Consider the following 27931-nt stretch of genomic DNA (forward strand, 5'->3'; position numbering starts at 1 on the left):
CTGTCATGCTTGTTATAGACTATAGTGTCATCAGCATATATACACATCTCAGAGGCAGTTTTGTCGGGGAGGTCATTAATGAATATTAGGAACAATAGAGGTCCAAGGATAGACCCCTGAGGCACTCCCGCATTTATATCACACTGTTTAGATGTACGACCGTCGAGGACAACCTGGATTTTTCTTTCATCTAAGAAGGATATAATTATGTTAAGTATTCTACCAGTGATACCGTATGATTTAATTTTCCTGAGGAGACCCTTGTGCCATACCCTGTCAAAAGCCTTAGATATATCTAGAGCTACCGCTCTGCCCTCCCCCGCTTTGTCCAGTGAATGGTATATACGTTCAGAGATTACAGTGAGGATGTCAGCTGTGGAATTGGCTTGTCTAAATCCATATTGTTTGTCAGTCAGAAGTTTAGCATCTGTAAGGTGCCGGACTAGAGCATGGTTAATTATGGTCTCAAATATTTTGGCGAAAAGTGGGAGGAGGCTAATGGGGCAATAATTTGATGGGTCAGTTCTTTCGCCCAGAAAGCATGATTCATTAAGGCATTTGTTGTAGAGTTTGGAGAGAACTGGAACTACTTTGGCTGAGCACTTTTTTAATAGCACAGCTGGGATGAGATCAGGTCCACATGCTTTTGAAGTGTCAAGGTTTTTTATGATAGCGTGTACCTGAGCAGGGGTGATTTTTAGATCGTCCAGCGTGGCGTCTGTCTGCAAAGGAAAATCAGGCAGGGGGTGGTTGGAAGGGTCCAGTGTTGAGTTCGAAGCAAACCGGCCTTGTCGGTTGCTGAGCAAACAACCTCGTGATTGTTGGTTAGTGGGGGAATTGTTGATTGCCCATTATTTACTACACTGTTGTAGATTTTCCAGAAGTTTCCTAATTTTTGTGCTTCGATGCGTTTTTTAGTGGTTTCAGTAAATTCTCTCTTAGCTGTTGCTATTTATTTCTTAACGTTACTTCTAGCTTCTATATACTTCTGTTTGTTTGAACTTTACATCCACTGGTTTCATTCCTTTGTCTGGAGCGAATTAAAAAAAAAAAATTGGTTCGTGTATGTCTAGATAGGAGATAGCCATTTTGTTGAGTTGGTCATGTCTGTATTTATCTGACTTTTATTTTAAAAAAACAGATAAGGGTGTCACCAGAGTTCGATATAAAAATACCAACATCTTCTCTACAATAAAATCAACTTTTATTAACAGGAACATATGAATAGAGGAAAAAAAAGTGAACAAGTCAATTGGCATGTATTAAAGTAAAAATGTAATTTAATCCTGGCCTTTTAATTCACCTTCCATTACAGCGAGAGGTGAATTGCATTTGTTCCAGTTTGTGTCTCAACTCAAGTGGATTATATTTGGTACCAAACTATCTGGGTGAAAATTAAGGACCTCAGAGTGCACATGTGCAGAGATCTGGTAACCGTATGTGTATTACTGCGCCCGTTTGGATGTGCCTATTTTCACTGACCAAATTACAATTTATTCCTACCCAATAAATTGCATGTACATGCAAAAAAAAAATTGATCGCTGTTGAGTAACTGCTAGAGGTACTCCTCAAATCACTACGCAGACATGGCAAATGGCTATTTCTCATTTGATTGTTTGGAAAACGTTTGTACCTGTATAAGTAAGTTATTTGTCGGAACAGGAAATAATCAGTAGTGGTCTCCCCTGAGCAGGAAGTAACCAGGAGTGGTCTTCCCTGATGACTATATATAGCGGAGACATAGAAGCAGCCATTGGCTTCTTGTGTGTATTTTAGTAACAAGCTGAAAAGACATTTTCCCACTTTACATGGTTCTATGAACAGGCTCGACACTGTAAAGCATGAAAATTTATAAAATGACATTGGATATTAAACATATTCACCACCAAACACCTTGGAGTAAGATAGTGTGCATCTATTGAAGCAACTTATTGAGCTTCAGAAAGAAAAAAAAATGGAATGACCATTAATAGGACTGGATACCACTGACAGAGAATGGGCATTGTTTTTGGACACATGGGCCCAATACAGAGATGTATACTGATTGGAAGACCCATCTGCTATCTGGAATGAACTACAGGTGATGTACACTGGAAACAAATAGGCCACTTTTTGAACTTGTAGGGCCAGAGAGGCTCAACTCTGTCGCAGAGGAATACCTTCTATGTCAAATACGATTGGTAGCTGTGAGATTATTACACAAAGAAGTCCACTGACAGAAATTCCACTCCATAAAGCAGAATGAAGATGAGTCATTAACTACATGGCCAAACTAAATTTTGTGAATTTTTAATTCAATATCCAAATGAACAAACTTGCCGGCTGGAAAGACACACTTTTCCACTTTAAAGTAGTCTTATCATATACAATGATTACAACTGGAATTAGTACAAACAGATTAACTGGCATGAGATGATAATCCACATACAGTTGTTTCATCACATAGTTCTCGCTAAAAATCTGGGGCCCACATATTTTCAAACAAATTGACAAGTGCATAAACCTGCTTTCCAACCAATGATAGCATGGTTAACTTCAAGTCCAATGTAAACAAATACTTGTCGAAGTGATCTTTTGGAAAAGCATGTCCTTAAGTAATATTCTCATTCAACCCGCTGCTTCCAATCCACTCTTGATGGCAATCATTTTAACTTTAATCCTCAAGTGACTCACAGGCCTTGATAAGTGGTGACCCATCGATAAAAAAAGATCCAATCTTCAGTTTGTAAAACTTTCCTGGTACATCTGTACCAGGAAAGTTTTACAAACTGAAGATTCCCTAATATAAAATCATCCAATGATATTGTAGGGAAAATCGTAGTGTCCTCAATTTAAAAGGGATATTCATTTAATTTATTCAAAGGATGTTTAGCTGACAATTATTTTTAAGAGTGCAGTAAGCAACCATGTAATGTCTTGCTAGTTAGAAACTATTTTTCATAGTTGAATTTATTTCAATGTTAATTGTTTTCATCCTATTCAATCTGATTCTAGATTTCGCTTGATTTCCAGCTCAGTTAATCTTACTATTGCTTTGTGTTTTCGCTCTTTTCAGTATGTCCACCTGGTAAATTTGGCAGTAAATGTGAAAATACCTGTCATTGTACAAACATAAGCTTTTGCAGTAAGGCAAATGGGCGTTGCAGCAATAATAAATGTGCAGCTGGATACAAAGGATATGACTGCCAAACTGGTAAATATTTAAAAAATTATTGAAATTTACAGTGAAAAATTTGAATCGCTTGAAAAAAAATGTGCAAAGAAAGTCTTGTTTATCAAGACCATCAGTGATCAAGATATGCAAAGCGGTTGGGTAACATTATATTGGTGTAGTATCTGTTCTGATGCTACACTTCACCTTTTTTGTACTGGAACAGTGGAGGAGAAATTCTTCATGACTAAGACAATTTTTTTTTGTACCTATCCAGAGTGCCTCTTTTTTGGAGTTGGATATTCCTCACATTAAAAACTGACCTTGTGTCTTACTCTGCCCTCGTGCGGAGGCAAGTAAATAGGAATATTATATCGTTAGATTAATCCTTTTTTTTTTTTTCTTTGTTTTTTTACTTTTCACTGATAACCTAGAATGATTCTGAAGTAAATGCATGGTATTTGAGTTTTAAGGTATGAATATATAAGAATTAATTAAATAAAACTTTTCTTTATAGAGGAGCAAATGCAATTTTTATATATTTACAACTTGAAGGAGAATGAAGATGTAATTATTTATAGAACAATACATCCATTTAAATGTTTTCCCAAATGTCAGCTTGTTGGAATCCATGGGACATAACTTTGTTTTCTAAAATACAGTTTATCTCAAGGAAGATAGCAAAGAGCAAAGAGTTACTTTCCTTTTAAATATAAAGCATTTCATTATTATTTCTGGATCAAATCTGTTTCATCTAACAAATGCATTGGAAGATTAAGTAAAAGGTTTCTTTTTAAGTTGTATTCAAAGAAGCGTGGAGTGTGAGAACATAGGAATAATGGTATGGCCAGCGTTTACTGCTGTAGGCGTTGTTAGGTGAGTTGAACTTCTTCATAGACCTCATGGACATCAGATCTTGGGTTGTCTGGCCTACATCAAGTCTTCCTCATTGGTCACAAGATTTTATTGAACCTACAACATTGCTAGCTTTTACCCCCAAGCAGCAAGGTTCAGTGATTTTTTTTTTTTTTATGTAAAGGTTTAACCCAGAGCACATAAAGAAATGTTGCTGAAACAACCTTACCACTCTCCCTGTATTGATTTGCAGTTCTATGCTGGACATTTCTTTGCTTACAACAACAGACAGCTAGAGGATGACGGATCCTGATGTGTGTTCCTCCTGAATTTTCTCCTGAGCCTTCTTAAATTGGATTGCGGTTCTTATATCATTTGGTGCTACACCTGTTTATCATGAGTAGCCCTGCCAGAGACCAAAGTACCTTTGCTTCTACTACACTGATTGTTGGTAAACTAATATATTATGATAGGTAAAATAATACAATTCTTTAAAAGGGCCTCTGCCAAGTATTTAACAGCTGGGAATATCATAAAACATGATCGTTAAAGAGGACAATCGTTCTGCACACTACACTATGATGACTTAAAAATTTATGTAATTTTTTAGTCAGATTTAAATCCAATTAAGAATATTTAAGTTGTTATTTCTAGTTCATTACTGGAGAAACATTTTCAAATCTAGAAAAGTCAAAAAGTTCTGTTTGAATAACATTTCATCAGCGTTCGAAGTTAACTGTTGAAAATGTATCCTCTTTCAGATATTTTTGATGCAAAAATAACAGCCTGCAAAAAAAAAAATAAATAAAGGGATGAAATAAAAAGGAGGTAAAGAATAAAATAGAAAGGTCTTGTTTTAGAACGAAGAGATTTTATTTGCAAATTTTTCCCTTTGCAGGTATTGGAATACAAAAACAAAGAATGCCAAAGTAACCAAATATAATAAAATGCTGGTTCTTATATTGAAAATGTATCAACGAACGAATACTATATTAAAAATTCAAATAAGAATACTTCCTAATAACTAAAATACAATAATTTTAAGGAACGTACTCACAAAATGATGGCAGTCAGCACATGTGCTTTTATTTTTTCTCAATTTAAAGTCCTTTGAAAATCATTCTCCTTCAGAGCCACGTAAATAAAGTTTTCAGATGTTTGCCTCGTTGCGACCGGGTATTCTTTGCCTGGTTATACTTCTTTGAAAGAGAGGCTCAGGAAATTCCACATCTGCATCGGGCAATGAATTCACGTCCACTTTCCACGCCGTTGGAATCCAAAAGAGGCAGATTTTCACGCTAGGACTAGTGATGTCATCATCATCAAGGACCTAGCATTGCCCTTTTATTCAAATGAAAGGGAGTTTCGTACAAACCTAAAAGATACAAAATGCAGAAAATCAAATATAAGAACCAGAATAAAAAATATAATAAATGTATACCGGGGGAAGCACAATTATTGGTACAAAAAAATTCCAACATAACAACTTGCCGAAATTGATTTTCTTGTTTGAAAAATTGCAAAGTAAATTTTGTGTTGAGGTAAACGTCATATTTTATCATTTGATGTGTTTATAGGTCATTTATAATCCATATAATTCACGATTTTGTCTTTTAAATAGGATAAAAACAAACAGATTAGTATTTGGATTCATCAGACTACTGTTCTCACCTTGAATGTCATTTTCACAACGTCTTGGTCGATGTAACCTCCAACCTTCTTCAGGTGTATCTTATCAAACCTGGGAATGTTTCTGTTGAACTCGAGAATTTAGACAGAATTTCAAAAAGAACCCTTTATTTACTTCACGAGGGTAGTATGTTCTTGTTTCGTCAGCCATGACTGTGAAGTAAATAAAAGGGTTCTATTTGTAATTCCGCCCAAATTCCTGAGTTTGACAAAAACATTACTGAATTTGACAAGCTACACCTGAAGGTCACAGATTGCATCGACCTAAACATTGTGCAAATGACATTAAAAAATGAGAATAGTAGTCCAATTAATCCAAATAATATGAATAATAAATCCTCATCTCAAAAATTCAGAAATGTAGACAGATTAATTTCATTTAAATACCAAAATAGAATGAAACAAAATTATTTACAAGTTAATGCATGCCTGCTTAAAAATCATGTATTAAAAATCTTTTATTGATAAGCAAATAATTCTTAATATAATAAAATGTGGCTGAGAATATCAAAATCTAACATAAAATAAGATTATTATTTTTTTGTTATGAAAATGAATACATTTTGATAGACACTTCAGATTTTTCTATGAATCTAGTATGTATTTAAACCTTACAAAAATTGAGACTATAACCTCATTAGACAACCCGTAATCGGTTGGGTTAGTATTTCTTATCGTAAATAGTTGAAAAGCTGCTAAAAACAGCCTATCCTGCCTTGACAGAGTACAAAATAGACTTTGTGGCTTAGTGGGGGATGCCCTTTTCTCTACCCTGCAACCGTCTCCCACAGAAGAGACGTTGCGAGCCTATCCTTGTTTTATGGTTATTTCCATGGCAGGTGCTCGTCTGAACTCCAATCTCTGGTCCCCCCTCGCCAATCTTTCATGAAAAACACCCATCTAGCTGAATCCACTGTGAAAAATTTCCCCCACTCTATATCTGTGCCTAAATCAAAACGCGGATTCCATGAACAAAGCTTCTTTCTTAGAACTGCACGCCTGTGGAACTCTGTTCCGTCTGCCTGCTTCCCACCAGACTACAACTTGGATGTCTTCAAGTCCAATGTTAACAAATTCCTAATGAACCGCCCCCTTAAGTAAACACTTCATCAAATCTCCACACTAACGTAATGTGCTTGCAATAACCCTTATCCCTGAGTGGCTTCCGGGCCTTGATCACTGTAAAAAAAAAAAAAACTTCAAGTTATGGTCGCTGTTTTCAAGCATACAAGTTAATATTACATGTTAATATTAAATAGATCAGCATTTCTGAACAAAATACACAAATATTTTACTTTTTTAGGATGTAAAAATGGATCCTGACTCTAATCTTCAATTTTCTCGTTTTCTCTGTCATTCTCTACTTGTCTCTCTCTCTCTCTCTCTCTCTCTCTCTCTCTCTCTCTTCTGCTCACGTCACTCTCTCTTGCTATTTTCACCTCGCCATCTGTTTTTCTTTTCCTTTTTTTTTTTTTTTCTTTCCGTTTTCTTTTCTTCTTTCCACTTGTTTCTTCTCTCCTTTAAAATGTATTTTAATGATTAGTTTTATATAGGAATTGAAGTTGGATGTGACCCAGGCTTGGCTTCAGGAGGAGTGCTATGACTTTGAAATCTCCTCTTACTGGCTCACCTTCTCCCTCGACCTGAATCCGCTGGATTACTTCATTTAATCATACATGGGGAGCATCACCAACATAACCTCTTACAACAACAAAGCCAGCTTGATTGTTGCCATCCGCCAAGTTACCTGAATTGATTTTTTTCAATAAATGTTTAAATAGAACTGTAGTGTTGTTTTCTTTAGGGTAACAATTTTATCGTTTCACCTTGAAATGAAAAATAAATTATTTCATCATCTCCTCCCCAAACTTTGGACGGTGGAATAATAACTCGAACAATAAAATAATTTTCTTGGAAATTACTGAAGCAGTTTACAAAAAAAATATACTTAAGGATAAAATGAAATAATGAATTAGTGGTCATAATTATTTTATCTCCCACAATCCCAGTTTTGCTTGAAACGAGGAGAAGAGTTTCCCCAAAAACCAGTTAAGGAAAAAATAAAAAATTAGTCTCTTTCTGCTATCTATATTTTCCCCCTGTTTCCTTCCTCTCTCATTTTCTTTCTTAGTTAGATAGTCTTATTACTTTTGGTGAATTTTTTTTTCTTTTTACTTATAATAATCTATTTCAATTTTGAGCCTTATAGTAAGCTTTATTACATTTAACTGTTAATAAAGAAAGAAAGAGAGAATGACAGAAGTGAAAGTGATAAAGTGTATGAAATAAGAGATTATGAGAGTGATAAACACTCATTTAATCAGAGATGAGTTAATTGCAAATTACAATTAATTAGAACAATTAAAATGCAATTATTTTCAAACATAACTCAATCCTTAAACTAAATATTTTAGTATGTATTTTGTATGATTAAAATATATAGGAAAAAGGCTTTAGAGGAAGCAATCCTTGATTAACTTTAGTATAATAATAGATTTACTTTTTGTTATTTTGTCTCTTTCCAGAATGTCCTAGTGGTTACTTTGGCGATAGCTGTAACGGGATCTGTCGTTGTCTATTCCAGTATAATTGTAATAATACAAATGGACATTGCAGAACTGGACGCTGTCAAAAAGGATACCAGGGAGATGACTGCCAAACTGGTAGGGAAGTATTCTCTTTATATTTTATTGGATGTAAAGTAATGATAAATAATCTAAATGAATAAATATGAATGTTAGGCCCATTTCTTACATTCGCTGATCGATCCACTTCCTCCAAAAAATCTCTCCTTGCCAGACACCTTCTGTTGGTTTGGACACACCCTTTAACAACACTCAGGAGACTTCATCCATGAAGTAATGATCCAGAAATGCCCTCAGGCTGGAAGAAATATTGCGGTGGTTAACTCAAAACCTGGTTCAGGACAGTAAAGCAGAATGCCAAACCGATTCTGGGCTGTCACTTTTTGGGGGCCGTCGTTGGAACCTCGAATGGTTACGGGTCCAGAAGTGGGAGCATGCCTTTTCCACAAGCACAGTAAATATTTAGCTGATGCCAGCAATCAGGTTAGCTTTGGTATTGTGGGAGGTCATGTTGGTGATGTTCAAGCACATAACCTCCCACAATACCAAAGCCAACCTGATTGCCACCATCAGCCAAATATTTGCCGGCGCTTCTGGATCCATATCAAAGCAGTGATTGAGGCTGAAGGCGGCTACATTGAATATATGTCAACTCTACTACATAATCAAGTTACCTGAATTGATTTTTTTTCAATAAAAGTTTTAAAATAAAACTAGTATTTTCTGTCCAGTGACGCTTTTATCACTCCACCCCATGGGTAAGGTTATCACATAGATTGTTTTATTTTATTATATTTTTTTTCCATAAATTAATTCGCTTTCTTTTAGAAGTGAAAAATTACATTAATGTAAAGATTGTTGTATTTAAGAAATAACTAAAATTCCATTGTTCGATTATTAACGTTTCGATTTGTGCAACATAGGTAATTCTTGTTCAATGTAGTTTCACCTATGCCAGTAAATATTTTTATACTTAAAAAATTCTTTTACAGAAGACTAGCAAGCCGCCTGGCGTTCCCCAGTGATAAAATATGCATAAAGATTATATTTTAATTAATGTAGAATTCTTATTGATTATAAACAGAAATTCTGTAGGTATTAAACCTAACATTAAATTGCTTAAAAAATATATGAAGGGAAAAAATCGGAAAAAACTGAGACTTATGTACTATAAGTATTATGTTTTTTCTAAACCGTTTATTTCTTGTAGGAAAAAAAAATACTCCAGCTGAGATCGGAACCAAAACCTAGAGAGTGAGTCAATGTTTTCCCCATGTCTGAATACTCTATGTACCAAGTTTCAAGTCGAGTGTTCTCTCTCACACACACACACACACACACACACACACACACACATTATCACTTATATAGATATATAGATATTTTATATATGAAGATTGTTATAAACAGTTATTCTTCTTTAATCATTTTATAAAAAAGACTATTAAACACCAAATTAATTGGGCGTGCCAGGAAGTGAAAGTTGGATAGTTTGACATTAACAGACAGCCACTTCCATTATTTTGTCATTTTCTTTTCAACTCGTATTAAGATCATTCTTATATTCCACTACAGAATCTGATAAATGAACAGTTTTTTTTTAATTATTTTTTGTTAATAAATTTTATATTTATTTACTTTTGTCTATTTCCAGAATGTCCAGGAGGTAGGTTTGGCTATAACTGTAAAGGAACCTGTCATTGCCAATACAGCTATAAATGTCGTAAAACTGATGGAACATGTAATGATGGAAAATGTGAACTTGGATACTTAGGATATGATTGTCAAAAAGGTAGGAATATTTACTGAATAGTACTGTAACCCTTACCTGCCACGTTTATTTTTTACATATATTGTTTAATCACAGCAGTGGATTACAAATCAAATGTAATCTCCAACTGTGGGATCAGAAATCTAACACTCTGTTGAATATTACAATATTTACAAAAAAAAACATAACTGCCCATCCTTTGACGTTAGGGGAATTCTAGTCAGCAATACACAAATAATACATCACAAAACCAACACGAAGAAGTTAAAAATACTTTAAGCTATATACATTAAAACATAAAAACCTGCCCTTAACAAACCAATCCAGCCAAAACACACTCAAATGCTTGTCGTAATCTCCTCTCCCTACGTAATCCAGGACTGACTAGAGTTTGGTATGCCACACTTCTACACTGGGCGCTTAGAGCCTTGAATGCATTCACTGCTGCTACTATTAAAAAAAAAAAACACTACCAGCCCTATTTGCAAATAATAACGCATCCTTTCTGATGATGTCTTCTTGGAAAGATGAAAAGTACCACCGAGGTCAACTTAAAACTACATATGGAACTTGAATTAATTCTTTTGATCTACAGAAAAATTGAAAAAAAGCTCTGTTGTTTTTAACATTTGTTTAAATATATGTGTATGCATATGTATGCGTGTGTATGTATATATGTTATACGGCGCAGGACACTCGCTGTTCATCAGAACCCTGTCTGCATGGCAATGGTCACATCATGCATGTGGGGTTGATTTGTTTGGGAAAAGCACAGTATGACGCTAAGACATCTGTGTGCTTTTAACACACGTCTACACCAGACCTTGACCACCGAATAACTTAATATTAACTGGAGGACTCTAGCACCTGATGCAATCAAGTAGTAAAAGTATCGAAATAAAAATAATCAAAATCAAATGCGCTGGATTGGACACTTGGTTAGGATGGAGGACAAAACAACTGTTTTATGGCGAGATAGATGGAGGTAAAAAACTACAGCACAAACTAAGAAAAAGGTATAAGGATTCTCTGAAAAACAACTTGAAAATACTTGAGATCGATGTACATAACCGAGGAAACTCGCGCAGAAGATCAATCACTGTGGAGGAAAACCATCAGAGAAAGTTGTAAGATTTTGAATAGTGCTGTGTAGAGCTTGCTGTCTTAAAACGCATTTTAAGAAAGCAGGATGTCATTAAGAAAGCAGGATGATAACATAATGTCAGAAATTGCAACAGGAACTAAAGTGCACTGTACGTGGCAGATACTTTCTGTCAAAAGCTGGTTTTTTAATCATATGAAATCACATAATCAAAGACATGGACAACAATCTTATGAGGAAGCTCCTACAGCACACCTGGCAATGCAAAGTTGTCATATGTGTGGTCTAATCTGCAATTCTAAAAGTGGCTTGACACTGTATTCCAGGATTCACTATATTACCATGCGATCACCTTCACCAGAAGGACAGTTTTTATGCCACATTTGTGAATTTTTATGTAGGTCTAAAGTAGGATTAAAGAGTCATCTACGTGCACACAGCCGGAAAACCACGTAAAACTAAGATGGCAAACTTCTGTCAAGAAGTAGCAATCATCATGTATATATGTGTGTGTGTATATATATATATATATATATATATATATATATATATATATATATATATATATATATATATAAAAATTACAATAAGTTTACCAAGGTAATCAAAATGGTAAACTTAAAATATATTATAAATATTAAAGAGTTAATATTTACAAGTAAAATAAACTCAGCCAGATGTAAAAGTTCAATAAAACCGAAAAGGAAATAAAGCTTATAATATGAACAAATGATTAATAAAACATGTTAAAAAACATCTTGAAAAAGAGTTAAAAACATATTTAATTTTAAAAAAGGAAACACAAGATAAGTGGATAGTCCTTAATCCGCGGAGTTTCGAAGAAATACTCTTCTTCTCATCAGAGGGCAGGAATTAGCAAAATGCAGGATCGGATTTTGCATATAAAAGTATTTAATGAAACTACAAGTAAGTCAAAGATCTTACTTGGTTAAAAAAAGGGTGAGGTAAGGGGAACAGGATGCAAAAGAAAAATGATAAAAAGATTTCACATGAATGGATAGTCCGGTGAAGGGTAAAAATCCAAGAATGGTAAAATCCAAAACGGTAAAATTTAAAATTTCAATCCAATGGGTAAATTCCAAATGGTCCAAATTTATTAATCATTTGTTCATATATATATATATATATATATATACCACTATCAGCCGGTCACTGAGGTGTATGACCGACAAACGTGTTATATTAAATGTCTTAAAGTGGTCTCGGGAAGATATGAAGATGGCCGTCGTTACGGTTTATTAGAAGAAAAGCGTACCTTAGATGTTGGATGTGCTGTATGGCTCCTACTTCTCCCAGGAAACGTCTTGACCTATTCACCCTTGGTGGCATTCTTTTTATTTTTTTTATTACATTTTCATCCCAAACAAGGCACATTGCCACTTTGGTGTAGGGGGCTACTATCAGAAAGATGACACGCAACACAATTGTAATATATATGGAACATAACTATTTATTTTACATTAGAGATATGGTATATATTACAAAAAACTTTTACAATTTAAAACTGGACAATAGGCTTTTCAAAGCTAACTAACCTAACTAACTAGTGTGAAGGGTGGGGGTGTCCCCCCCCCCCCCGCCTCATTTACTGAGAGACAGAATATGCGTCTTCACTGCATGGTGGTCATGCAGAAAAGAGACAGAAAGATAGCAAGGGAATTATGGGAAGGGATTTCTTTGTATCTCTACGCTCATGGCTAAATTATCACTCGACTATGCTGTACAGCGTGTTAAAAACAGTGGCACAAAGAAATAGTGCCACACAGATGTGTATATATATATATATATATATATATACACACACATAATGATATGCATATAGATGTGTGTGTGTATATATATATATATATATATATATATGTATATAGATGTGTGTGTGTATATATATATATGTATATATATATATACATAATGATATGCATATAGATGTGTGTGTATATAGATATATATAGATGTATATGTATATAGATGTGTGTATATAGATGTATATGTATATAGATGTGTGTGCATATAGATGTATATGTATATAGATGTGTGTGCATATAGATATATATGTATATAGATGTGTATATATATATATAGATGTGTGTATATAGATATGTATGTGTGTGTGTATATATAGATGTGTGTATATATATATATATATAGATGTGTATGTGTGTATATATATATGTGTATTTATATATAGATGTATATGTGTGTATTTATATATAGATGTATATGTGCGTATATATATATATATGTATTTATATATAGATGTGTATGTGTCTATATATATATAGATGTGTGTATATATATATGTATATAGATAGATGTGTATGTGTGTGTATATATATAGATGTGTATGTGTGTGTATATATATATATATATATAGATGTGTATGTATATATATATATATGTATATATATAGATGTGTATGTGTGTGTATATATATATATATAGAGAGAGAGATGTGTATGTGTGTGTATATATATATATATATATATATGTGTGTATGTGTGTGCATATATATATATATATAGATGTGTATGTGTGTGTATATATATATATATATATAGATGTGTATGTGTGTGTGTATATATATATATAGATGTGTGTGGGTGTGTGTGTGTATATATGTATATAGATGTGTGTGTGTGTATATATATATATATAGATGTGTATGTGTGTGTGTATATATATATATATATAGAGATGTGTGTGTATATATATAGAGGTGTATGTGTGTGTGTATATATATATATGTGTATGTATATATTTATATACAGATATGTGTATGTATATATCTATATATATAAAAATGTAAATTTGGTTCGTTACAAACGAATAAAACCATATTTCTACGTTACCAATTTATTTGAAACTTTCAGACAACCCATCTTTAGAGTCGAGGTATGTTTTTATGTTATTATTTATTAAAATAAATTTACCTCGCGAATTATTAAAATATTAAATAAAATAAATATTTTTTTAACCGTTACTGCGAATCTGTTCTGTTGATAAAACTGAACTTCCGGTGCGATTCATTTCACAGCCACGAATTGACGAAAGATTTCATTTTCTGTTAACTCGATAAGTAAAAAAAAAAAAAAAAAAAAAAAAAAAAGAAGCATAATTCGGGTTTGTATTACTGTACACATAGATTCGAAAAAGTTGTCAAAAAACAAATATATAACAAATAAATGTTATCAAAGGCAAGATAAGTTACTTTTCTACTAAATCTTGAATTTTCCAATACATCGGTAAACACTGTATGTTTTTTTAGCTGAATAAATATGTTACATTGAATAAAAACACAAAAAATATATCCAGTTTGACAGAAAAGTAACTTCTCTTCCCTTTGATAACATTTATTTGTTATATATTTGTTTTTTTGATAACTTTTTCGAATCTATGTGTACAGTAATACAAACCCCATAATTCATTTGTTTATCTTCCAAATTTTTTTAATTTACACATCTTTTCTTTATTATATAAGGCCAAAAAAAAAGTTTGTCGCTTGCTATGCTAAAACAAAGTTTTTTTGTTTTTTATTTTTCTAATTTCAAAATATGTTGCACCATTATTGTGATGTTTAATTTGCAGTATATTTCAATTTAACTTTTATTATAAAAAGTTTGAGTTTATGATTTGTTTCCTGAAAAAAAAAATACCCTCTCTGAAAAAAAACAGGCAAAACTAGCTGATAAAATATGTAAGCCTTCTGGGGAGCTAACCGCTTCAATATAATTCCAGAAACATATAGTGAGAAAACACGGAACATTTTATATATTGAATATACTATACTTATAATTTTTTTATTGTAGGATTCTCCTGATCTCGCGGGTTTTTTTAAATCTCAGTTGACAACATTGCATCACTAAAAAAACACTACAGGCTTAATGTAAACAGAATGTGTTTACAATATCGGTAAATTTTCAATGGGTTTAATTACATGATTATTGATAATGTAACCATGTGATTGAAATTTAATTTAAATTAATCACTCGTGGTCGCTTGGTAGGTACACACAAAATGAATGCCGACGCTCAAAGTGTATACACATTTTGACTCCTCCCTTTACTTAAAAATTCACCAAAAATCAGGAAATTAACGAATTTTAATGAAAATCACAGTATTTTTCAAATAATGATCGCAGAATATAATGAACTAATTATTTTTACTTAACTCTTAGTGAAAATGTTTTATTTTGTTTGAACTAAAAATACCTTTACTAAAGTTATGGTTTTTAGTAGTAAATAAAAAACACAAGAATTTATTTTTGCTTTTTTTAAAGCATCGTAATTTGTAACAATAAAAAATAATTTTTACAGTAACATTACGAAAAAAGCCCCTAAAGTCCGTATTAATGAATTCGATATAACTCAAAGAAAAATGAATTCTCGCATACTATTTAGGAAATTAAAGATTCAATTAGATTCCTATTTCAGTCACCTAAATTATTTAGGGTGAAATGAGTTTAGGAATTTATAGCCAAACCTAAATATTTTTTTTGGTAAATATCCAGATACGCTACTACAGAACACCGACCACTCTAATTTGTTTAGGGGGGGATGTGATTGGGGGGGGGGGGGCGCACACCCCAACATCACATCCCCCCCTGCTTGCGCCCCCAATGTACAAAGTAAAATCTTCGGAAAATGTTAAATGGTGTTCTAATTGGTAAATGTCTGTGCGTTACTTACGGAAAATTTGAAAATTCTATGTTCCAGGTAAAAAAAACCCAAAAAAAACAGATAAATTACCCCCCTACTCCAACTTGGTGTGCTTTCCTTTTCTTATTTTATTTCTTTTTCAGCTAATTTTAAATTTTCCACCCAAAAAGCACTATAATGTATTTTTGAAAATTAGAAAATTCTATGTCCTGGAAAAAAAAAATCCCCTCCCCCCAACGTAGTTTGCTTGGTGAAGCCGTCGTTTATGCTACAGCGTGCATGCGCGTAGCATAAACGGAAGCTGTAAAATGGTGGAAAGAAGTTCGTGGGTTCAGGGGTAAATACCATGCAAACGGTAAATTTGTCCCAAGTTTCACTATCAGATTTGTTGTCAGCGACCTCAATTACCTATAAAAAAACAAATTAGAGTGGTCGGTGTTCTGTAGTAGCATATCTGGATATTTACCTTTTTTTTTTCTTGCTTAAAAAAAGTAGCATTAATGCAGTAAGTTAGGTAAAATTTGCATAGAATGCTCTGCTTTACGGTTATAAAAATGGAACGGAAATTTGAATTTCGTTCCCTTTTAAATTCTGTACATTTTTACATTACGTCCAACTCATCGTTCACATTCGACACGTCAACTTTATAGCTTTTCGGGTATTCTGGCAAGGTTAGGGGTGTCTATTCCGAAAGCCGTTCTTAACATGGGTAAATTGGTAGGTGTGTAAGAAATTTCGTGAAAAATAGTGAATAATTCCACCCCGTCTTTCCAAGCTTATAACTTCTCGAAAAATGTAACTCAAGCCCTAATTTTTTTTCCAATTAAAGGAGCAAGGACCAAGGTTTCATTAAAAAAAAGCAAAAACAAAAAAAAACATGTTTTAAAAAAAAAAAGGTTTTAACTTCGGACTTTACAGGTAAATTTTTTTGTTTTAAATTTGAATATATTATTTATTGACCTTTTCTCTTCAATTTGTGATATATAACACTTTGGTGAATAAATTATTTACTTTTTAATAGACATTTCAAAATGGGAGGCATGAATTGTTCTACCTCCTGTCTTTCCAAGCTTATAACTACTCGAAAAATGTAACTCAAGCCCTAATTTTTTTTCCTATTAAAGGAGCAAGGACCAAGGTTTCATAAACAAAAAACAAAAGAAAAAACAACCAACGTGGTTTAAAAAAAAAAGGTTTTAAACTTTGAACTTTACAGGTAAATTTCTAAAAAACACTACTTTTTTGTTTTAAATTTTAATATATTACTTATTGACCTTTTCTCTTCAATTTGTGATATATAAAACTTTGGTGTGTAAATTATTTACTTTTTACTAGACACTTGAAAATGGGGGGGGGCCTGAATAAAAAAAAAACCGTTTGTCAAAAATATTATATTCGGTTTATTGGAAAGAGCATAAAATTTCACATTGACCCTGAAAATATCGTAAAAATAGAATCAATAGAAAAATTTTGATAGATTTTTAAAGTTTAAAAATTGAAAAATATTGAGTTCGTAAAATTCATTACTGTTTTTTAAAAAATAAAAAAAATATTTCTATTACTTTTAAAACAACTTTAATAGTTTATTTTCGAAGTATAATCCATAAAGAAAATAAACAACCCACTTTTAAAAGAGAAATTACGAGATTTTTATATTTTATTCGCAGTTTCGTGATAGGGGTGTAAAAAATTCCTACAAAAATTCTGATACATTTACTAGATTGGAGTGTTTATTCATTGTAAACGTACCCGACAACCTATAAATGGCGACATTTTCAAGCTGGACTTATGTAAAAAATAACAAAAAGATATACCAAACTGACTTTTTCGTTTAAAAATGGAATTATTTACCTTTCCTTATTAACTTTATTTTTTTTAAATAAATATTTTGTGTTTTATATACATAAAGTACAATTGTTGAATGTTACTGTTTTGATTATATTCGTTTGAGGGGGGGGCACAATTAAAAAATTAAGAAAGATTAAAACGAAGCAAAATTTAAGTTTCCGTTCCATTTTTTACAACAACCGTAAAACAGTGCATACTCAGCAAGTTTTATCGTAATTTATAAGCATATCGAAACATTAAATCAACATTTTATTTATTTTTTTGCATAATTAATGATGGAAGTATTTTTCTGTTTATTTTCTTAACATCTGTAAACAAAAAATAATAATTTGTACATTCTCTTGAAAAAAAGAATCAAACTTTTCTCTACTTTCACATGTGTTCCATTTTAACAAACTGAGCCACAGCAACGCATGGCCGGGTACAGCTAGTCTATATATATATATAAAAATGTAACTCTTAGTTCGTTCATAATTAATAGTCTAAATAACCACTGGACGGATGGCTTCTACATTCCAAATTATCAAAGTTTTATTCAGACAAAGTAATAAATAATTGAATGCAAAATTATCAAAGTTTTATTTAGACAAAACAATAAATGTTTGAATGCAAAATTATCAAAGTTTTATTTAGACAAAACAATAAATGTAGTAGGCAAAAAAAAATAAATGCTACACTCCCCCCTGATCTCATGATCACAAACGGGGCAGGGGGGCAGTCGTCTCTGTCTGGTACTTCTCCGAAGAACCGGAGGCAGCACTTCCTCCCTGCCATCCTCCTCATCGCCATTATTGCCACCAGTCTGCTCCATAGGCGGTGTTTCACAATCAGGGCAGGGGGGCAGTATTCGTCTCTGTCGGGTACTCCTTCGTAAAGGCAAGACGGGTGGTCCTTCCTCCGCTTCTTCAGTATGTACATTATATGGCTCAAAATCCTCTCCGTCGTCCTGCATCATACTCTCTGTCTTTTCAGAAGACATCATACTGTCTGAGTCTCCCTCTTTCTCCGATGTAACAACATAATGGCGAGGGTGCAAATTCTTCACGTGACGAGGCACACCGTCCACCAAAATCGACTGAGGGCTGATCACCTTGGTCACCTCACCCTTGCCGAACCTCGTGGTACATCGATTTTGCGGTCTTTTGACCCATACGCGATCTCCAACCTGGTAAAAGCTGTTCTTGAGACCTGGGGACGCAGTTGCAAGATTGGTCTCCTTTACTCGAACTTTGTATTGATAAATCCTGTTGGCAGGCGCAGTGGAGGGAGATGTGTCGTCTCTTGGTGTGATGTTATACCAGTAGACAGCCTCCTGTATGGGACAACACATTCTAGCCGCTATTCGTTTCACTGTACGGTGACATCGCTCCGCTATGCCATTCCCGGCTGGAGCGTATGCACAACGGAATCGCAAGTGAACTCCCCATTTACATGCAAATGCTTGGAACATATTGCTGCAGAAAGCTGTGTCATTGTCTAAAAGGAGTTCATGCGGCGCGCCACGCTCGAGGAACACTGCCTCCAACTGATGAATCACGCTTGCCGAGTCCTGCCTTGCCAATTTCCTCCAAATGGAGAAACGCGATGGACCACAGTCTGTTAAAGTTAAAAAATGGAAGGTGCCATAATGCACGATATCCATTCCAATTCTCTGCCAATTCTCGTTAACTTCCAGCTTTCCTTTTTCCCACCTGACTGGCGCTGGGTCAATGGACTGACATTCCTCGCATTTCTGTATGACCGTTCTGACAGTTGCTTTTGTCGTGGTTGGACATCTTCTCCTGAGAAAGTAGGTAGTGCGTCGCACCCCCCGGATGTCCACTATCTTTGTGAATAGCCATGATTTGACTCTCATCCAGCTCGTCTGTGTGGACCGCGCCTATCACTGGGTCAAGACCGTTTTTCTTTTTCATTACCTCAAACCACCGCTGTGGCACTCGTGTCGGTCGGTCAGCAATGTTTCGTGCTGATGGAACCAGCGTCACATCCACTGTCAGCCCGTACTCTTTCACGAGCTCCTTAAGAGTGCTTAATCGCCTCCTAATAAGCATCTCGCTTGCTGCTTTGGTGCATACTCGCGCCTTTCCAGTTAGCGTGTCCGAGACCCAATGGTATACGCAAACAGAATCTGTCTTTATGTGTAGCACCTTGCTCTGCCACTGGAGAGCCAAATTGATGCCTTTCAATACGGCATCCAGTTCAGCCAAGTTGATATGTTGAGAGTCATCTTCAGGTCGCAGCCAACATGCATCTTCCAACACAGTTTCACACATCTCCAAGGCTGCCCCAATTGCTAGGGAGCTAGCATCGACCCATACATTCAGCTCTTTGCCGTCCACACACCAATTTCCCTGTGCCGGATCGTTCTGCTGCGCAGATTTTAAGGTTTCGAACATCATACGATGTAGTACGGCGTCCCTTGCTTCATCATCCCAGCCCTTCGTTACCGAACTTACTCTCCTTCTGAGTATTCCGCAAGCCACACGAAGCCAACCGCACACCGGAAAGTGCCCGACAAGTCGACCACACAGGGAAAAGATTGTTTGTCGCGTAACAATACTGGGAGCCTCCGGAATTCCATTTCCTCGCTTCCACCGCAGTTCATTGCGTTCCATCCTGACTGCCAATCCCAGCACCCGTGCACCGTCCTTCAACTGTTCCGGGTTCTTGCACTCCAACCCAAACTGCGCGACGTGTTCTCTCACACGGGTCGCGGGCACCACGTCTTCATTGACAAAAATGTCATCAATGTAAGCAGATGCTGCGCGGCTTATAACTTCTTCCTGAGATAGTACTTCGCTGACAATTGCTCTCATTATCAAAGGAGCCACATTCAAACCAAACCCCAGACGGGTCAGACAGTATTTTTTCCCATCGATTTCCACAGTCTGGTATGGCCACAGTGTCTCATGGACCCGGACTTGTAGGTATGCTCTTCTGAGGTCCAGTAGAGACACGTTAGCACCTTTTTGTCTCCACTCACGCAGCTTAGCCGCACAAACATCTGCGTTGGCCGTAAATGCGTCTACATAATGATTTAGCTCCCGGTAGTCCATCACCGGGCGCACTTTGGCTTTGTTCTGCTGTATCACAGCCATCAGGGGAATTAGACCTTTGGGGGGTCCCAATTTATCCTCTGGGTATGGCACGAGCCAACCATTATCTATCCAGGTGTGGAGCTCCTGCGTGTATCCTTCACGAATTTCTGCTGGCACTGGGTACTCTGACACTCGATTATGCAGCCTTTCAGGGGGGTGGTCCACAGACCATTTCCACGATGCGGTCCACGTTCGGTTTTGATGGTCAAAGGTAGCAGTGAAATCTGGTTCATCGATAGAAATGGCTGCGCATTTAATACTTTTCCTGGCGCCCAGCCGCACTGATCCTGTAGGCTTGACAACGACACCTCCTAGAGCTTTTATGGCGTCGATCCCTAGAAGCAAGTCAAATTCCAGTGGCTTGCCATGCACCACCAACACATCGACTCTGGCAGACACACCTTCATCAATGGATACAGAGACCGTTCCAACACCGCAGCACGCATGGGATATTCCACCAATTGTGTTGACATTTACGTTTGTTTTTCTCCAAGACCGGCACCGGTCTGCATGTAAAATTGTCCTGGAGCATCCTGTATCAATAAGCGCCAAACATCGCGTCCCGTCAACATGGATGCTTATCACCGGGAGCGTCGTGTTCACATCTTGGTTGGGAAGGAGACTGGCGCTTATGCGTCCTCCCCTTGCTCGTTTCCCGAGCAGTTCCGAGCCCAGTGTCCACTCTCACCGCAACGGTAACACTGTGTTCCACGTTTTCCACAGTCCCTTGCAAGGTGGCCCTTAACATTGCATTTGAAACAGGTCACGTTAACAGGATTATTCTGGGCCCTGTTGTTGGGTGAGCGTGTGGCCGCAACCACATCCTGATTTTGTTCGCCAGTCGTCGTCAAAATTCTCGCTCTCGACATTAGCTCCCCCATGGTCAGGGCTTTGATGTTCGGCACCTGTTGAAGAGCAATTGAGATGGTGTCAGGGAATCCAGTGACCAAAATTAATTTTGTGATTCTCTCTAAGCTTTCTCCTGTGAATCCGGCCAATCCAACCAACTGCCTGATTTTGTTGGCATACACATCCACACGTTCACCAGCCCATCTAACCATAGTTATTTTTCTATATGCTGCAAACGCGTCATCAGTAAATGCCTCCTTTAATCGAGCCTCAATCTGGTCTATTTTCTTTTGATCGTCCTCCTCCATTTCCATGTAGAGGGCCAGCGCATCGCCTTCCAGGTATAAAGGTAGCAGACTCGCTACGTCATCCACCTGCTGAAGTTGTGCGACAAGTCTAACTTTTTCCAGCCACGCTACAACGTCTCCCTCGCCAGAGAACGACTTGATAATATCACTGCTTATCCGCACCTTCGCCATATTCGGTCCGAAATAGCTTGAAACAAAAATGTAGTAGGCAAAAAAAAATAAATGTTCTGTCAGCAACAGTACTTCAAAATAGTCAATATCACCCACCTCCAGAAGAGAGGGAATTCCTGTCCGTGATAACCGTGGTAAAAGAAGACACACTCCAATCGCCAGAAACACCCACACACACAATTTGCAGGACACTGCTGACTCGTCTCTAGCCTCCTGCTTTTATAGTGGCCGGGAATTATCCATTTGCATAATCACATGAGAAAGAAACGTGATTTTCCGAGAGTTGCATGGGGTAAATGCTAATAAAAAACCCCGGACGCCATCTTGGAATTCTCTTTTCCCCCCAACCGGTGACACAACAGACGTACCCGAGGTAAGCTCTTTTTCCCCTCATTTAAGTTATTGCTACTTCTGCTACAAATTAAATGCAAAATTATCAGTTTTATTTAGACAAAGCAATAAATAATTGAATGCAAAATTATCAAAGGTTTATTTAGACAAAGTAATAAATAATTGAATGCAAAATTATCAAAGGTTTATTTCGACAAAACAATAAATAATTGAATGCAAAATTATCAAAGGTTTATTTAGACAAAGTAATAAATAATTGAATGCAAAATTATCAAAGGTTTATTTAGACAAAACAATAAATAATTGAATGCAAAATTATGAAAGTTTTATTTAGACAAAACAATAAATAATAATTGAATGCAAAATTATCAAAGTTTTATTTAGACAAAACAATAAATAATAATTGAATGCAAAATTATCAAAGTTTTATTCAGACAAAGTAATAAATAATTGAATGCAAAATTATCAAAGGTTTATTTAGACAAAACAATAAATAATTAAATGCAAAATTATCAAAGTTTTATTTAGACAAAACAATAAATAATTGAATGCAAAATTATCAGTTATATTTAGACAAAATAATAAATAATTAAATGCAAAATTATCAAAGTTTTATTTAGACAAAGCAATAAATAATAATTGAATGCAAAATTATCAAAGGTTTATTTAGACAAAGCAATAAATATTAATTGAATGAAAAATTATGAAAGTTTTATTTAGACAAAGTAATAAATAATTGAATGCAAAATTATCAGTTATATTTAGACAAAGCAATAAATAATAATTGAATGCAAAATTATCAAAGTTTTATTTAGACAAAACAATAAATAATAATTGAATGCAAAATTATGAAAGTTTTATTCAGACAAAGTAATAAATAATTGAATGCAAAATTATCAGTTTTATTTCGACAAAACAATAAATAATTGAATGCAAAATTATCAAAGTTTTATTTAGACAAAGCAATAAATAATAATTGAATGCAAAATAATCAAAGTTTTATTTAGACAAAACAATAAATAATTGAATGCAAAATTATCAAAGTTTTATTCAGACAAAACAATAAATAATTTAATGCAAAATTATCTATATTTTATTTAGACAAAACAATAAATAATTAAATGCAAAATTATCAAAGTTTTATTTATACAAAACAATAAATATTAATTGAATGCAAAATTATACAAAGATTTATTTAGACAAAGCAATAAATAATTGAATGCAAAAATTATCAAAGATTTATTTAGACAAAGCAATAAATAATTGAATGCAAAAATTATCAAAGTTTTATTTAGACAAAGCAATAAATATTAATTGAATGCAAAATTATGAAAGTTTTATTTAGACAAAACAATAAATAATTGAATGCAAAATTATCAAAGTTTTTTTTAGACAAAACAATAATAATTGAATGCAAAATTATCAAAGTTTTATACAGACAAAACAATAAATATTACTTGAACTAAAAATTGTAAAAGTTTTTAGACAAAGCAATAAATAATTGAATTCAAAATTATCAAAGTTTTATTTAGAAAAAGTAATAAATATTAATTGAATAAAAAATTGTAAAAGTTTTTAGACAAAGCAATAAATAATTGAATTCAAAATTATCAAAGATTTATCCAGACAAAGTAATAAATAATTGAATGCAAAATTATCAAAGTTTTATTTAGACAAAGTAATAAATAATTGAATGCAAAATTATCAAAGGTTTATTTAGACAAAGTAATAAATAATTGAATGCAAAATTATCAAAGGTTTATTTAGACAAAAGAATAATATTAATTGAATGCAAAATTATCAAAGTTTTATTTAGACAAAGCAATAAATAATTGAATGCAAAATTATCAAAGTTTTATTTAGACAAAGTAATAAATAATTGAATGCAAAATTATCAAAGGTTTATTTAGACAAAACAATAAATAATTGAATGCAAAATTATCAAAGGTTTATTTAGACAAAACAATAAATAATTGGATGCAAAATTATCAAAGTTTTATTCAGACAAAGTAATAAATAATTGAATGCAAAATTATCAAAGTTTTATTTAGACAAAGTAATAAATAATTGAATGCAAAATTATCAAAGTTTTATTTAGACAAGACAATAAATAATTGAATGCAAAATTATCAAATTTTATACAGATAAAACAATAAATATTAATTAAATGCAAAATTATCAAAGGTTTATTTAGACAAAGCAATAAATAATTGAATGCAAAATTATGAAAGTTTTATTTAGACAAAACAATAAATAATAATTGAATGCAAAATTATGAAAGTTTTATTTAGACAAAACAATAAATAATAATTGAATGCAAAATTATGAAAGTTTTATTTAGACAAAACAATAAATAATGGAATGCAAAATTATCAAAGTTTTATACAGACAAAACAATAAATAATAATTGAATGCAAAATTATCAAAGTTTTATTTAGACAAAACAATAAATAATTGAATGCAAAATTATCAAAGTTTTATACAGACAAAACAATAAATAATAATTGAATGCATAATAATCAAAGTTTTATTTAGACAAAGCAATAAATAATTGAATGCAAAATTATCAAAGTTTTATAAAGACAAAACAATAAATAAATATTACTTGAATTAAAAATTGTAAAAGTTTTTAAAAGCACTAAATAATTGAATTCAAACTTATCAAAGTTTTATTTAGACAAAGCAATAAATATTTGAATTCAAAATTATCAAAGTTTTATTTAGACAAAGCAATAAATAATTGAATTCAAAATTATCAAAGTTTTATTTAGACAAAGCAATAAATATTTGAATTCAAAATTATCAAAGTTTTATTTAGACAAAGCAATAAATATTTGAATTCAAAATTATCAATGTTTTATTTAGACAAAGTAATAAATATTTGAATTCAAAATTATCAAAGTTTTATTTAGACAAAGTAATAAATAATTGAATTCAAAATTATCAAAGTTTTATTTAGACAATTAATAATAATTGAATTCAAAATTGTAAAAGTTTTATTTCGACAAAACAATAAATAATAATTAAATTCAAAATTATCAAAATTTTTAGGCAAAGCAATAAATATTAATTGAATTCAAAATTGTAAAAGTTTTATTCAGGCAAAGCAATTAATAATTGAATGCAAAATTATTAAAGTGAGTGTTGAGGCAAATGAACATGGAGAATGAAATTGCTTCAAAATTTTATAAAGAGATTTTATATGTTTATTTGGTATTTTGTCTCTTTTCAGAATGTCCATTTGGTAAATATGGTTATAAATGTCGTGATGACTGTCATTGTGCAAATAACACAAAATGTAATAAAGCAACGGGGAGATGCAGCGATGGGATCTGTGCAGCAGGATACCATGGAGATTTCTGTCGCCGTAAGGAAGATTTTACAACCTATATTTTAACAAGATTTGTTTTTTACTATTTCATAGCTTTTACTATAAAAAAAATGCAGGTTATAGTCAACGAACGTACTTTCTAATTTCCTGCGTAGCGTTACCGGAAGTGGTGACAAGGCAAATCAGTTACTTCCTTTTATCGTTTTTCAGTATTTCTATTGTGAAGCGCTTTATTGGAATAACATTAGAAAAGGACATTATTGAAAAGTATACAATAAAAAAATAACAAAATTATAAAATGAAAAAAATAACAGTTAATCTTTTTTTGTATTTTAATAAAAAATTTTAAAAAATATTTTATTTTATTGGAAATTTTATAAGAAATATCTTAATGAAATTATAAAAGTAAACTTTCTTTTTTTAAATGGAAGTTTTTTTTTGTTTTTTTTTAAATGGACGTTTTTTGTTTTGTTTCGTTTTTTTAATTGAATTTATATGATACAGGGTGGGTCAGAGCCATTGTCATGTCCTGGGCGGCAGTCGGTTGTTTCATGGGTAAACAACTTCATAGAAACGATGATGTAAAGAAAAAGAAACCTAGCCTCCCACGAACAGCAAAGCCAATCCAAAACATTGACATGGTAGGACAATCTGTTTTGAGATCTCCCCGACGGTCTGCTCGCAAACACGCATCTGCTCTTGGGTTGTCTGCTCTTTCTGTGAGACGAATCCTCCATGAAGGATGGAAATTTCATCTATACAAATTGTGTATAGTGCAGGAACTTAATTCATGCAATTTTATTGCTAGTGAAAATGCATGTGAGGTGCATTTGGGCTTTGCCTGATGATAGACTTGTTCTCTTCAGTGATGAAGTTCACTTCAATCTTTCTGAATTTATGAATAAGCAGAACATGCACTATTGGAGTCTTGAAAACCTCAGAGAACTTCATGAATCAACACTTCCCCCACTAACCAACAATCACGAGGTTGTTTGCTCAGCAACCGACAAAGCTAATATGCTTGCCTCGAACTCCACACTGGACCCTACCAACCACCCCCTGCCTGACTTTCCTTTGCGGACAGACACCACGCTAGACGATCTAAAAATCACCCCTGCTCAGGTACATGCTATCATAAGAAATCTTGACATTTCCAAAGCATGCGGACCTGATCTCATCCCAGCTGTGCTATTAAAAAAGTGCTCAGCCGAAGTAGTTCCAGTTCTCTCCAAACTCTTCAACAAATGCCTTAATGAATCACGCTTCCCGGGCTGTTGGAAAACCGCTTCTGTGGTACCAATATTCAAGAATTCTGGCGAAAGAACTGACCCATCAAATTATCGCCCCATTAGCCTCCTCCCACTTTTCGCCAAAATATTTGAGACCATAATTAACCATGCTCTAGTCTGGCACCTTACAGACGCTAAACTTCTGACTGACAAACAATATGGATTTAGACAAGCCCGTTCCACAGCTGACATTCTCACTGTAATCTCTGAATGTATATACCATTCACTGGACAAAGCGGGGGAGGGCAGAGCGGTAGCTCTAGATATATCTAAGGCTTTTGACAGGGTATGGCACAAGGGTCTCCTCAGGAAAATTAAATCATACAGTATCACTGGTAGAATACTTAGCATAATTGAATCCTTCTTAGACGGGAGAAAAATCCAGGTTGTCCTCGACGGTCGAACATCTAAACAGTGTGATATAAATGCGGGAGTGCCTCAGGGGTCTATTCTTGGTCCTCTATTGTTCCTGATATTTATTAATGACCTCCCCGACAAAACTGCCTCTGAGATGGGTATATATGCTGATGACACTATGCTCTATAAAAGGCATGACAGGAAAACAAATGAACACATATCTAAAGAAATGGCAAAAACACTAGAGGATGACCTCCAATCTGTAGTGGAATGGGGACATAAATGGATGGTCACATTCAATGCTGCCAAAACCAAACTGGTTTCCTTCAATAACTACAAGAAACCTTCTCTGCCACCAATAGCAATGGCCAGTGACTCCCTGTCTGAGAGTGCATCTTTCAAACTGCTTGGCCTAACGTTCACAGGAAACATGAGCTGGAACAATTATATTGAAAACATTGTCAGGGCCGCTGCAAAAAAGGTAGGCTCTCTCTACCAT

General features: G+C 33.9%; 1 protein-coding gene across 1 annotated transcript in view; it reads left to right on the top strand.

Annotated features, from left to right (window-relative positions):
- Nucleotides 1-27931, top strand: part of LOC145248989 (uncharacterized) — a 126171-nt gene that overhangs the window by 34274 nt on the left and 63966 nt on the right. Inside the window, exons 3-6 of the mRNA XM_080110827.1 lie at nucleotides 3057-3194; nucleotides 8222-8359; nucleotides 9936-10073; nucleotides 25688-25822. Of these exons, the coding sequence (XP_079966953.1) occupies nucleotides 3057-3194; nucleotides 8222-8359; nucleotides 9936-10073; nucleotides 25688-25822 (549 nt within the window). The remainder of the gene's footprint in view (nucleotides 1-3056; nucleotides 3195-8221; nucleotides 8360-9935; nucleotides 10074-25687; nucleotides 25823-27931) is intronic.

This window comes from Euprymna scolopes, chromosome 27 (genome assembly GCF_053919585.1).
Source record: "Euprymna scolopes isolate OS-2025 chromosome 27, ASM5391958v1, whole genome shotgun sequence".
NCBI classification, from domain to species: domain Eukaryota; kingdom Metazoa; phylum Mollusca; class Cephalopoda; order Sepiida; family Sepiolidae; genus Euprymna; species Euprymna scolopes.